General features: G+C 36.4%; 1 protein-coding gene across 3 annotated transcripts in view; it reads left to right on the forward strand.

Moving 5' to 3' along the window:
• Positions 1-15,333, forward strand: part of sdk1b (sidekick cell adhesion molecule 1b) — a 373,118-nt gene that overhangs the window by 273,072 nt on the left and 84,713 nt on the right. For all 3 annotated transcript variants that reach the window (XM_073866164.1, XM_073866162.1, XM_073866163.1), the window contains 5 exons: positions 2,283-2,464; positions 5,276-5,391; positions 5,655-5,850; positions 11,886-11,984; positions 15,044-15,235. In XM_073866164.1, coding sequence (XP_073722265.1) covers positions 2,283-2,464; positions 5,276-5,391; positions 5,655-5,850; positions 11,886-11,984; positions 15,044-15,235 — 785 coding nt within the window. The remainder of the gene's footprint in view (positions 1-2,282; positions 2,465-5,275; positions 5,392-5,654; positions 5,851-11,885; positions 11,985-15,043; positions 15,236-15,333) is intronic.

The following is a 15,333-nucleotide window of genomic DNA, read 5'->3' on the forward strand; positions in this document are numbered from 1 at the left end:
TTGTTGTCATTAGCTGGTCTAAGCTGTTTCAGTTACTCGATCAGATGGACTACAAAGCTGATAAGATTTAAGTTGGTATGGTAGACCATTTTGATAAAGCTGTTTACAAGCCGTGACAACTGTCATGCCTACATAAAACAACAAGAAACCTAAGTTGTATTGGTTTATTAGGAGTTCTTGGGATTTTTGTACATGTATAACCCCAAGTATTAAAAATTGGCTTATTACTTGTCCAAAAAACATAAAAATGATTCAGATTGTTAAGCACATGTACTGTATGTATGTATGTTTTTTCACTTGGAACACGATAAAACACTTCATGACGATCCCACTTTTGACTGTATGGTTCCTTCAACATCTCAAGAACCTTTCTGGTTTCCACAAGGTTCTTTAGACTACAAAATGTTATGAAATGGGTCTTTTAAGAACCTTTGACTGAATGGTTTCATACATTTTTATAATCTAAAAAAAACCCTTTTGTAACACTTTACTTGTGTTCATAAGACTGACATGACGCCTTCATGGTCATGACATGACACGTGTCATGAACATGAGGGAGATTTTATGCACATTTATGACAACTGTCATTTAGTATCATATGCTCAATTATGTCGTTTTTAATGGAAAGATGACATTGTTTGAAATGTCGTTGTTATGACAACTTGACATAAACAAATACATCATAACTTGTCATAAATCTGTCATAAACTTGACATAGCAAAATAATGATCAAATTTAAGAAACTGCCTAGGTTAATAGGTTAACATTACATTCAACTGTGATTTAATACAATGTCAAATAAAAAAAAATAATAATACAATGTCAAATAATTTAAAAATATCTTTACAAAATGCAACAGACACGTCAAAATATTCAGCCCAGTCTCACGAAATTTCGCTATATAGTCACGTAACTTTTTTATTCTTTTTTTTTCCGTGATATTATCACACATTTTTTCGTGATCGTATAACAAATTACTGTTTTCGTGTGCAATCACGTATTGGTTACTCAACTGTTTTGTCCTATTTTCTTACCATTGTCGCTTCGGTTTAGGGTTAGATTTACATAAAATGACATCCTTACCCAAACCCAACTCTAACCCTAACGCCAGCCGACAATGGTTTAAAATTTAGAAAATATAAAAAAATAAATCAGAGAAAATTGTATAAACCAATACTTCAAGTGACATCCTAATGTAAACACCAAATCTAACCCTAAACCGAAGCGACTATGGTTTGAAAATAGGAAAAAGCAGTTGAGTAACCAATACGTGATTATCACACGAAAACAGGAATTCGTTATACGATCACGAAAAAACTATATCACAAAATCTTGTGAGACTGGGTAGAAATATTATACTTAGCTTTATGTATGGGCACAATATATAAAAAACTGACAACTAACTGAAAAAATAAAAAAATTCTGACATAGAAGAAAAAATTTACAAAACATTTAATCAATTAAATGTAATTAACTGTTTTTCCAGCTATAGGACCCAACGCTGCATGGCTTAAACCATTATTGTAACTGTTGTCATTTAATTTTAGGTCAATTGGTCCCCAAATGCAATAAAATATAATTGTATTAATTTCAATTACTATTTTTTATTATTGAATCATTAATTTTATTTCTTAAACACCTGGAGGAAACTTAAAAAAAACAATTCATGACGTTGTTAAAACTATTTGACAAAGTATTAAAACGTAATGACATTTTAATGACGACATTATATTTGTACCACTGTAGTTGAGGTCAAGAAAAATATTCATGATGCTGTTATAAAAATATATGACAGAGTATTAACACTTAATGACATTTTAATGACAATGTAAATTTGTATTACTGGTAAAAAGTGGTCAGTTATGTTGTCTTGGTAATGTCAAGTTGTCATAACAAAGACATCTCAAACAATGTCATCTTTGCATTAAAAATGACATAATTAAACAAATGACACTTAATGACAGTTGTCATAAACGTGCATAAAATCTCCTTCATGTTCATGGGACGTGTCAAGTCATGATTATGAAGGTGTCATGTCAGTCTTATAAACACCCCTTCTATTTTTTTTAAACAACGTTATTTTTAAGAATGTAGGGTATCACTGAGAGATCTGGGGTCAACCCTTTTGACAAGGCCCACCCTAGAAACCGCACAGCAATGCACTTTAGGAAGTTCTGCACATGCGAACACAGTTCACATATCACACAAAAATGTAAAACGTGTGTGCGGCTGATTTTGACAATCAGCTCCTAAAAAACACCATCTCTCCCCCTCCCACTCAGATATAGATTGGCGGGTCTGCCTGGTGAGTTTCAGCTGAAGAACATCACCAGTGCAGAGATTAATTACTGTCTGATTGGAGACCTCATCATCTGGACGCAGTATGAGATCCAAGTGGCTGCCTACACTGGAGCCGGCCTGGGGGTGTACAGCCAGTCTGTCACTGAGTACACTCTACAAGGAGGTTAGACAATCCTAGTACACACACATACACACACAGAATCAATGTTTTATTGAGCAAATCATTCTTCAAACTAGTACAGCTTAGCTGGTAACACTTAACAATACAGTTGTATTTGTTAACATTGTTAACATTGCGCATGGTTGAACAAAAAGCATAGTTTATTTGACTTGTACGTGTACACAGTCATTCGACACATGCGCATTGCGACAAAATGCAATGCTTCTCCTGGGCTACATACTACTTTCTCTTGTACGTGCATGCGCGACCTATGCGCACAAAGTATGTGTGGTTACAAAAAATCTGGATTACAAAAAATGTTTTACATTTCAATTTCATTGTGACTTTAAGTGTCTTTAGGGTGCAATCACTTTTTGATTTAGTGTATTTTTTACAATTCAATACCATGTTAGTAAATTGACTATAAATAACCTATACTTGTAACGCACGCAACAAGTATAAAAGTAAGACGCTCTCTGTTCTCCTCAGGGTTGCTAATATCATAAAGGATCTACAGTAGCTATGGGAACCGTAAAATCCATTAGCTGGCTTTACTGCCCAGATTGGCCATCTGAAGGATTATTGCTAAGAGTAAATTTATGGACTCAGGGCTACCAGTGACCATAGCCCATTAATTAATCTAATTTGCTTTATGTGCCTAAAGATGTGTGCGTGTGTGCACAGGAAATATACGGGGGTGTTCAGAGTTTCTTGAGCCGTGATTATTAATATTATTTACTGTCAGCGTAATGATATTCTTGCCGAGATAAATGGAGACTTACTCTCTTTATTAAAAGAACCTTCCTCACACGCTGTCAACAAAACCCTTTACATTCTTTTCGGACCACTTGATGATGTGTATGTGGTAAAGATCAATGTATTTTGTCCTTTCTTGTCCCTTTAACGTATTGCGTTTGAAACGATTAGGGCGCAGGACGAATCGGGAGGGCCAATCCAATTGAGCGATGTCTAATCTGTGCTCGACTCGCCAGGCCTGACCTTAAAGCGACCATTTTAAACACATTAAGTGGTAAAAGCATTGAGTTTTTATGGAAATCCTTTTTTACACATCATGCTCGGGCCTGCTGCAAAGCAGTGATAGGCTAAAGACTATAAAGTCGTATATACTGTAGTAAGTGAGTATATTCATAGTTTATTTGTATGTTTGCACATATTTGTACTGAATATGAATTTGAAATGTAGAATTTGCATTTACCTTTTTTATGTGAATGTTTGCTATTAAACTGGGAAACAGGGTAAATGTTTATGTTTTAATTTATAGGCCAGGTTGTGATAATAGAAATTATCTCATAGTTTTAAAGCTTGGTCCTTTAGCGGCTTATAACTTCTCACATACAGTAAAAAGGAAGACACAGATATATATACATAGATACGTCATTAGCGTCTGTTTCTATGGGCCACTATACGCAAGTCTTCTGTCATATTGTCATACAATCCAAGGCGGCACATTAACCAGTGTTTTTTAAACTGGGAAAACAGATTGCTTTTCCAGCGGGTTAAAGCCAGAGTTTTGTTTATCGTCTGTCAATATTAATGTAAGATTTTTTCTTTTAAATAAAAATAAAGTGTTGGTATTTTGGCAAGGGTCATTGGTCTAGATTTAATTGGCCCATTGGGTTGGTGATGTTTTCGCAAATCTGGCAACCCTGCCACGACCATCCGTGAACACTCGAAAGCAAATGAAGAGTTTCGTTGCAAAATGAGATAAATCCATTTTTTAACATTTTTGTCAAAACATGTTTATTATTATGTTATCATGTTATTATTTTGTTTTATGGTGCTACTTAGCTGTATTTTTTATGAAGGTTTAAATCAAAACAAACCAACTGCAGTTGAATTGAAATTAATTGGAATGCACAACCAAAAAACGGGATTTCTTAACAATTAAAAAAACGGTGGTTATCTCGTTTTGCAACGAAACTCTTCAAATAGAGCGTCTGGCACGAATGGTATCAATGTTAAGTCAATGTAAAGATGCGTTTACGCGCGTCTGGAGGTCTCGCAGCGCGAATGAGGCGTTTAACGCGGGGCGGAATTGGCCTCATACGCCCGAGTTGAAAATTTGATCTTTTGCGTCAATTTGCACCGCATTCACCAATCAGGAGCCTGCTTGCTGCTGTGGTGGCAGGCCCGCCTGGAGTAACTCAATTTAGCTTCAAAAGTTTGCTTTTACGTATGACTATTTTGCTCTAGCCGCGCAAATGCATTGAAAATGTTCAAGCGGCAAACTAGACCCGGTAGACGTGAATTTGACACTCTATTCGTGTTTGGTGTGAATCCAACATTACTGTGTCCGCATCCATTCCCATGTTTGATATAATATTGTAGATCCAAACATTAAAATTGTTAAACTAACACAACACACCAAGACAAAAGTGTTTGCTAACGCAACATTAAAAGTTACTATAATTTAAAACCTGTAATATTAAGTAAATACATATATAAAAACTTTCTCACCTGAGAAAAGTTAGCCCAGTTTTTTAGGAATATATATATATATATATATATATATATATATATATATATATATATATATATATATATATATATATATATATATCTTTGCATGGTTTATGAACCAGAGGCTGCGCTATGTTGTGGGATCCTTGAAAACTGTAAGTGGTGTTGGCAACTGGAGCGTTCCAAAATGGCGGCCACATATACACGAATGACGTATCTATGTATACAATACATATATATGAAGGCAGACGGCATCTTATTGACAATTAGTCCATACATATAATTGTAAATTCTCCTAATTTTTCAATGACTAATTGTTTTTCCATGTCGCAGTCCCCACAGCGCCACCACAAGACGCGGAGGCTGTCGCGCTCAACTCCACCACCATCAAATTCACCTGGACCCCACCGCCCCAACAGTTTATCAATGGCATTAACCAGGGGTACAAGGTAAGAGTATAGAGACATCCCATCACTACGCTCTCATATCTCCAGTTAAAGGGTAAAAATGTATTGTCTTCTGGGCTGTGTATGCATGAATGATTAACCCTTAATGGCTACCAGTTACAAAACAAGAAATATAAATACAGAAATAGAGTATTATTAAAATGATTGATATTAGGGAGAGGGGCAAATATCATGGTTTGTCTTCATGTTTTAATATTGTGAGCTCAGTGTTACTGTAAATCTAATTCTTGATGTTTTTCTCACAGCTTCTGGTATGGCCTGAACACTGTCCCGAATGCATCACCATGGTGACTATTGCCCCTGAGTTCCACGGGTCACGTCACTATGGTTACATTAGCGATTTAAAAAAGTTCACATGGTACGAAACGGCAGTGCTTTGTTTCACCACGCCCGGCGACGGTCCGGCTAGCACACCACAGCTCATCCAGACACACGCTGACAGTGAGTACACTCACTGACCCCTGGTACAAAACAATATTAACCCATTCAATTCATTTTCTGTTTTTTTTCCATCGGGTGGATGGTTTTATGAGGAAAAATCGCAAATTGTCTTTTTAACCCCTTCAGATCTGATTTTCCCCCAGTGTGCCTTATTTTGATTGGTTGATCAACATTTTTATTGATTTGAACCACAAAACATGTGATGTCCATTCCAGTGGATGCAGGGTCTGAAGGGGTTAATGTCTCAATTGTTTCTCTGAGACAGCAATGAGAAGGAAAGGAGAGCAAACAGAGGCTCTTGCCTTCCAGATTTTTCTCATCTCTACTAAAGAAGAGCTTAAGCTGGTTTTAGCTGGTGTCACAGTCTGGTTTTAGCTGGTTTGGCAAGCTGGTTTAGATGTGTTTTTGGTCACTTTATAAGCTGGACTTTGCTGGTCATGCTGGGAGACCAGCTGACCCACCAGCTTGACCAGCTTTGATTGGCTGGGAGGACCAGATTAAACCAGCTATTTCCTACTGAATAATCCAGCTAAAACCAGCATACACTGGTGAGCTGGTTTTAGCTGGTCTCCCAGCTTGGTTTTAGTTGGTATTGCTGGTGTAGCAAGCTGGTCTAGCTGTGTTTTGGTCAATTTTTAAGCTGGTCTAGCTGTGTTCTGGTCACTTTTTAAACTGGTCTAGCTGGACTTTGCTGGTCAGGCTGGAAGACCAGTTGACCCATCAGCTTGACCAGCTTTAAAAGGCTGGGAGGACCAGATTAAACTAAGTATTCCCTACTGAAAAATCCAGCTTAGACCAGCATATACTGGTGAGCTGGTTTTAGCTGGTCTCCCAGCTTGGTTTTAGTTTGTATTGCTGGTTCAGGGAGCTAGTCTAGCTGTGTTTTGGTCAATTTTTAAGCTGGTCTAGCTGTGTTTTGGTCACTTTTTAAACTGGTCTAGCTGGACTTCGCTGGTCAGGCTGGAAGACCAGCTGACCCATCAGCTTGACCAGCTTTGATAGGCTGGGAGGACCAGATTAAACCACCTATTCCCTACTGAAAAATCCAGCTAAGACCAGCATATGCTGGTGAGCTGGTTTTAGCTGGTCTCCCAGCTTGGTTTTAGTTAGTATTGCTGGTGTAGCAAGCTGGTCTAGCTGTGTTTTGGTCAATTTTTAAGCTGGTCTAGCTGTGTTTTGGTCACTTTTTAAACTGGTCTAGCTGGACTTTGCTGGTCAGGCTGGAAGACCAGCTGACCCATCAGCTTGACCAGCTTTGATAGGCTGGGAGGACCAGATTAAACCACCTATTCCCTACTGAAAAATCCAGCTAAGACCAGCATATGCTGGTGAGCTGGTTTTAGCTGGTCTCCCAGCTTGGTTTTAGTTAGTATTGCTGGTGTAGCAAGCTGGTCTAGCTGTGTTTTGGTCCATTTTAAGCTGGTCTAGCTGCGTTTTGGTCACTTTTTAGGCTGGTCTAGCTGAACTTAGCTGGTCAGGCTGGAAGACCAGCTGACCCACCAGCTTGACCAGCTTTGCCAGGCTGGGAGGACCAGCTTAGACCATCTACTGCCACCTTAAACCCTCTAAAACCAGCTACCAGCTTATGCTGGTCTTTGCTGGATTTTTCAATAGAGTTGTCACCTTAATCCAGCTAAAACCAACAAACCAGCTTAAAGGGATAGTTCACCCAAAAATGAAAATTCTGTCATCATTTTCTCATCTTCACGTTGTTCTAAACCTGTACGAATTTCTTTTATCTGATTAACAAAAAAGAAGATATTTTGATAAATGATGGTAAGCAAACAGCTCATTGACTTCCATAGTAGGAAAAACAAATACGATGGAATTCAATGGGTACAGTCAACTGTGTGCTAATCATAATTTATTAAAATATCTTCTTCATCATTTATCACAATACTTCCAAAATATTTGTTTTCCTACTATGGAAGTCAATGGTTACGATCAGCTGTGTGCTAACCATCATTTATCAAAATATCTTCTTTTGTGTTCATCAGAAAAAATTAATTCATACAGATCATACAAAATTTGCATTTTGGGGTGAACTATCCCTTTAAGCTGGTTTTAGCATTTATTTTTTTAAAGTTTAAGACCTGAGGTATATGAGATGTATCTCCCTTAGAGTCTTAAACAATATCTCATACCCAGATTTGCCAAGATACAAAAGTATGCAACCAAAAGTCATAGATTTTAAATTGCTTCAAACATTTCTCATGCAAAATTGAATTGATCTGAGCGACAAAATGAATATCCACGTTAACTGTATAGCTCTATAGTGTTACTATACGTCTCATTTAGGAGGAAGATCTGAGACAGAGTTCATACATTAAACGCAGCTGAGATCTCCAATAAGTTCAATATCAAAAGCAATGAGTGATAAAAAGCAACCTCTGAGCAATTAAATAGTCCTCGGGGATGTAATGTTTTCCTGACATTTCACGCGCAGTGCATACGCACACTTACAGTCAGTCTGTCTGTAGTTAATTGGAGACGTTCGGCTAACAGTATGCTCTTTATTTCAAAACTGACAAAGATGTCTCCATGCAGAAACAAGCCAGTTTGTTTGACATTTCAGCCACCAGAATCAATATAGAGGAGAGATTTGGCTCCTTCACAATGCATACTGCAATTTGCCACGTAATTGTGCTTTTACATCGCTATTGATTAGTCTTTCCTGAATATATATTGGCCACCCGAGCGCTGTTTTTGTGCCACGCCGCAGGCGTGGAGAATCGGCTTTGACTAACCTGCAATTATTGAAGCAGGATCACTTTTGTTAGTCAATTCGCATGTGCTCGGTATTGATTGTCCTATTGCGCGCGAGCACACAAATATGCGCGCGTGTGCGTGCGCAGCTGTTAACAGACAATGTAATTTTCATCAGATGATAACAGCTTGTGGTCCTTTCTGCACTGAGAGCCACAGGAGCTTGTTTTCAATGAATAGCTCAATCAGACCAACAGGTTAGATAAACGCAAACCATTCTGTACACATACGCTCCCCCGTGTTTCGGGCTTTTATTTATTCTGTGTTGGGTGTGCCGATGCGTTCGCACAAGCATAATGATGCAAAAAGGACTTTTTAAGATGTCAAATAAATCTTTGGTGTCCCCAGAAGACATACGTGATGTTTTAGCTCAAAATACCATATAAATAATTTATTATAACATTAAAATTGCCACTTTGTACAGGTAGGTGTGAGCCAAAATGTGCCATTTTGGATGTGTCCAGTTAAATGCAAATGAGCTGATTTCTGCACTAAATAGCAGTGCTGTGGTTGGATAGTGCAGATTAAGGGGCGGTATTATCCCCTTCTGACATCACAAGGGGAGCCAAATTTCAATAGCCTATTTTTTACATGCTTGCAGAGAATGGTTAACCAAAACTAAGTTACTGGGTTGATGTTTTTCACATTTTCTAGGTTGAAATTTAAGACATTTGACAGGTCAGGTGTGCGTTTATCGAAAAATAATGCATAGTTGTGGAACCTTTCTCAACCAATCAGAATAAAGCATTCAACAGCCCTGTGGTATAATATATAATATATTAAACTCCAGTAGAAAAACCTAGAAACTAGACTAAGCCGGCTTATATGCAGAATATAATAGCTGTTTTTTTATTTAATAGCTATATACAGTATTGTAATAGTTACATTTAACTTGATTGTTTTGTGGTTGTTTGTAAACATCAAGTGTTTTATTTTTAAAAGAACGGATTGGAATTAAACAAAACTAAGTAAAAAATTAAGTATGTAGCTGAAGCAAACGGCTACAATGAGAAGCCGTTTAAGCAGCAATGCGAACGAAAGTTGTCGAAACGAACAAAATCTAAGCGCATAAAGATTGATTTGGGATTTGAAAGGCAGTGCAGTCAGTTAAATGGACTCATGCGTTTTCATAAGCACGGGTGATTGATTCACTTGTCAGTCTGGCGTGACGACCCGCTCTGATAAGGTCCGCTTGGCAGTCGGGGCATAAGAGTTTGCCACGCTTGCGCTAGATCTAATGAGATTGAAGGTTTATCCGCACACATTAACCACAGCTTTTCAGGCAACTGTCATGTACGTCTGTCGGATTTATTGTCTTGCGGGATGTGTATGCATGATTGATTAACCACTAAATGACTGCTAACGCATGATGGTAATTACCAACAAGTACATAATTCGCTTTCGCCCATTTGCATCCGTAATAGACCGGTTTCTCGGCAACAAGCTCATCGTGGAAGTATTACGATCTGGTGGACCGAGAGCGTGGGTAAATCCTTTACCACGAACGGGTTTAAAGCATCAGTAAAGTGTTGCCAAATAAATAATAAGCTTTGTTTGATTCAAACGTAAACGTGTACTTATGCTACAAACCTACTGTTTATCCATCACTTTATATTAGGGCTGTCAAAATTAACGCGTTAATAACGCGTTAACGCAAATTCATTTTAACGCAACTAATTTTATTAACGCCGATTAACGCAACGCGCAATTTCTGTTTGACCCTTGGTCCAGCCCATAGTTGAATGAACAGAGACGCAGACAAATGGGATCCTGTCTAAATGAGTCGAAGGTTTTCATAGAAATAAGAACATTAAGCAAATCGTCTAGCAAATCCAATGCTCTAAATGCTAGTTGGACATCTGAAATGATCTTTATTTATACGTCTGAGAGGTGTAACGTTACCGTCCTCCTAATGCTTAATCTAATGCAAAGATGCGTCTCAATTCATTTTGGTTTCGCTTTTATGCATGACTTATAAAATAGACTGCAGGACTTGCTTGATGTTAAAAGAGTCATTAAGAGAGATAAAGTTCGGTACCTGATTATTGTTAAAGAGTTATTAAGAGCGACAAGACTCAAAAGCGATCTCCTCACGCTGACTGACTGACATCTGAAGCGCGTGCACACAGACGCGCGAGTGTGCGACCCGGATATATAGACATCTACACAAAATTAAAGTTTTACAAATATCTGCTTTGATAAGAATTCACGCAGGTAGGATCTATAATCTGTTATGTATTAAGTAAATGTTTGGTTAACTTTTGGGTAAAAATATCTGATGTGTAACACTATATTAGATCACTTAGATTTTAAGCAGTCTGTCACAATGTCAATCAAACAAAAGGAAAAAAAGTTGAACATACATTGATGATGTTTTTGCTTTGTGTGTGTTAAATCTTATAGTTTTATCAGTGATTTTAAGGTATTGATGTGGTAATTTAATGTATGGATGTGGTGATTTTTCTGGTAATTTAACTTTGCTGACTCTTTCAACTTCAAACAGGTGTAGTTATGTCATATTTTGTTATATTCCACCAAATCATGCATTGTTCTATGTTTTAATAGAGAATGTCAAAATATGAACAACAATTTCTTTGAAAATTTGCTAATTTCGACTAAATTTGACAGCACATGTCAAAAATGATGCAGCATCAAATAAAAATGGAGAAAGAAAATTTTTCTTAAAGGAAAATGCATATACAAAACAATGGCTTGATGGTTCTGTTAAAAAATGTAAACAGGCTGTTGTTAACATACATTTGCATAAAGCATCTATATGTGTATATATGGTCAGAGTATAAAAAAACTGAAAAGTGTTAAATTAGGGTAAATTTAGAACGGATAAAAATGTGCGATTAATTTGCGATTAATCGCGAGTTAACTCAAGAAATCATGCGATTAATCTAGATTAATTTTTTTAATCTATTGACAGCCCTACTTTATATATATTCTCAGCCAATAAAATCGTATGTCTGTGTTGTTTACAGATTACTCAAGTTTTTTATTTCTTTAGATGACCTTCTAATAAAGTTATATAAATTGCATATGTATTGCATATGTGTATGTTTACTGTACACGCTCTGAATTTTTTAACTTGAGTATGTTGGAGTTTTGCAGTCATCAAGCTTACAGTCTCACAAGGAAGTATAATTGTGCTGGTTTTATATGTGGTTATACAAAAAAATGAAAACTACAGTCATGTGAGTGGTTTTAGACAAACATACACATCTTTAACTGCACATTTGTTTGTGTGTGTCTGTTTACTACAGAACCGGGTCCGGTTTCTCAATTGAGCTTTACTGAGATCCTGGACACATCTTTGAAGGTTAGCTGGCAGGAACCAGAAGACAAGAACGGCATCATCACAGGTTATAATATTCAGTCACAAATATCAAATCACAGTTACCAATCACTCACCTGCCAATCACAGGAATTTTTAAAACCCTTATGAAAATTAACAATGGTTTTACTACAGTTAAAACCAAAAAACATGGTTACTGTAGTAAAAAATTTTTTTAACACATAGTTAAACCATGGTAAGTGTAGTAAAACCATGGTTTTGCTAATAGTAATCAAATACACCAAAAACCATGGTTACTACACTTTTGGGTTAACTTTCGTGAAGGTAATCATGTGCATCAGCTATTGCTATGTCTGAAACTGCTCACCTGTTCACTATTTCCCCTACTTAGCGAGGGACATTTGAATCTACACTGCAAACAATGATTTTCAAGAAAAAAAATTCTTAGTGTTTTTGTCTTGTTTTCAGTAAAAATATCCAAAAAATCTTATATTAAGATCCTTTTCTTGATGAGCAAAAGGACCAATAAAAATATCAAATTTAAGCGATTTTGTGCATAAAACAAGCAAAAAAATCTGCCAATTGGGTAAGCAAAATTTTCTTGAATTTAGTGTTTAAGAAAAATGTTCAAGATTTTTTTGCTTACCCCATTGGCAGATTTATTGTTTTATGAACAAAATCACTTAAATTTTATGTTTTTGGTCTAAAAACTAGACTTATTTTCTTGGGTCGTTTTGCTCATCAAGAAAAAAGCATCTTAATTTAAGATTTTTTTGATATTTTTACTGAAACAAGACAAAAATACTAAGAAAACTTTTTTCTTGAAAATCATTTTTTGCAGTGCACTTTATGGAGAAGAAGTAAACAAAAAACAGCAAGCAATTTCGAATACTGACATAAATGTCGAGCATCAGAAAGTATCGTCACAGACACGTTCATCATAAACATTTACCTTTTATTAAATCTGTGTAGCTTTATAGATTTTAATCATAAATGGTGTAGTTCATTTTCTTACTGTTTATCACATTTGTTACATTTTTAATATTAGATGATTAAGAGAAATCTATCAACTGCCTATCATTAGTGCTGCAACAACTAATCGTATATTCGACAATAGTCTGTAATATTCGATAATGGAAAAGGGGGGGGGGGGGGGTCAGTGGGGCGGTGGGGAAGTGACATCACATACTGCAACAAATGACTTTCTTTTTTAGTATTTTTATCTTGTTTTCAGTACAAATATCAAAAAATTATTTAATTTGGATGCATTTTCTTGATGAGCAAAATGACCTGGGAAAAAAAACATAAAATTTAAGTGAATTTGTACTTGTTGCTTGTTTTAACTCTTTCCCCGCCATTGGCGACTTAACTTGTCAATTAAGGGAAAATGCTTCCATGCCAATGCCAAAAACATTTTTTTCGGCAATCCATATTTCCACTATTATTATTTTATTTTTTTAAATTGTCAAAATTATAAAAAAGGCTGGCAACTTTAAAAAAAATGGCAGGGAAAGAGTCAAGCACAAATACACTTAAATTGTATATTTTTTTCTATTATTATTTTTTTTTATTTTTTGCTCATTTTGCTCATCAAGAAAATATATCTTGATTTCAATTTGTACTGAAAACAAGACAAAAATATTAAGAAATTCATTTTTTGCAGTGCAGACCAAACTAATCAATAATGACATTCTTTGAACACTAATTTCATAAGCAAATATTATTGTGTTTTATCGAATTTTTATTTTACTTTTATTTAATAGTTTTTGCAGCCCTACTTATCCTATATATCTATTATTATGTGTATTTTAGTTAAACACATATATTTAAAATAAATCAGTTATATGTATTTAATGTATTTATTAAAAAAAAGGAAATAAACAGTAAACAAGAACAGACACGTGTATGGACATATATTATGTAGCCAACATTTTTGTAGTGTTTACTGACAGTCATGCAGCCTGTATAGGGCATATAGAGCAATTTTGGACACCGCACCAAAACTTAGCTGCTAACCTAGAAAACGGCTACCAAGATATGCACATTTTCAACATGATGTTTAAACACTAGGCAGCAAATTTATAGTGCTCCTTTCATGTCTCAGATTCTTGAATGTATCCTTTGTAGACAATTTAAAATGTTGTGTTTCAATGGTAAAATGCTGATTATAAAGGAATTCTGTAATTAAATACTGCAAAATAATCTTGTTAACTATGTATTGTTGCGCCTAATAATGCAATGTGTAAATTATGGTTGATATATATTGCGTTCCTGTAGCTCAATTGGTAGACCATTATGTTAGCAACAAATGTCATGGGTTCATTCCCCTAGAAACACAAACACTGAAAAAAAAATATAGCTTGAATAAGTAATTTGGTTGTCCAAATCATAAATGTAACAGTGGCGGCTGGTGACTTTTTTTTTTCGAGGGTGCAAGATGCGATGTTCGTCACAACATGTATGTAGCCCATCGTGTGTGGTTCGTAATTTCAAAATATGTGTTCGGTGCGTCGAGTGAACCTATTTTCATTACGTGTCTTGTCAAAATAAGTACCTGCTGCAGACGTGTCTAAAGGGTTTATGATAAAAGAGATGCTCGCATTTGCCAGATACTCGCATAATCGCAGAGTTTACTGTTAAGGGAGTTTCTTGCGTGTATTTTGTGAACGTGAGCGTCTCTTTTATCATAAACGGTTTTGACGCGTGTGCAGCAGGAACTTATTTGGACAAAACACGTGATGCACATGGTTCACAAGACGCAACACATACATATTTTGAAAACACGAGCAACACACATGATACTTATTTTGAATTTGCGCCCCTCTGAAGAGCAGTCACGAGCCGCCACCGAAATGTAATTGCATTGTATTGTTAGCTTAGCAACATGCTAATCTCTGTCTGTTGGAAGCAACTGTAAGCAACAGTAGTTGAGTCTCTATTTGCATGAGAAACCATTAGAAAAGTTGCTGTAGATGTCGAGCATTCCACATCATTCACTAATAAGGTTTAACGACAGATTGGCTGTTGTAAGTTTACATCCCAAAGAATGCAAACTGTAGACGGTGAGAATTTTCACTAGGTGAAGCGCAGAGCATAAAGTCCTCCCTTGTCTCCCTTTTTACACAGGTTACATCTTATGTTGGGAAGAAGCTGACCAAAACGAAACCCGTGTATCTCATACACTGTCCAACTCCACACTGGCCTTTAAAGTAACCGGTCTCACTTCCCTAACCACGTACACGCTGCAGGTGGCCGCAGTAACACAGGCCGGTACCGGAACGACCACTTCATCGACCATCTCGACAGGACTGCCTCCAGGTTTGTACGCTCAAACAAACGAACACTTCAATGCTAACAAAATATTATAATACATTATATTGTCCCATGGCTATGAGCGATAGGCACAGTGTTCAAAA

Source organism: Misgurnus anguillicaudatus, chromosome 3 (genome assembly GCF_027580225.2).
Source record: "Misgurnus anguillicaudatus chromosome 3, ASM2758022v2, whole genome shotgun sequence".
In the NCBI taxonomy this organism is placed as follows: Eukaryota; Metazoa; Chordata; class Actinopteri; order Cypriniformes; family Cobitidae; genus Misgurnus; species Misgurnus anguillicaudatus.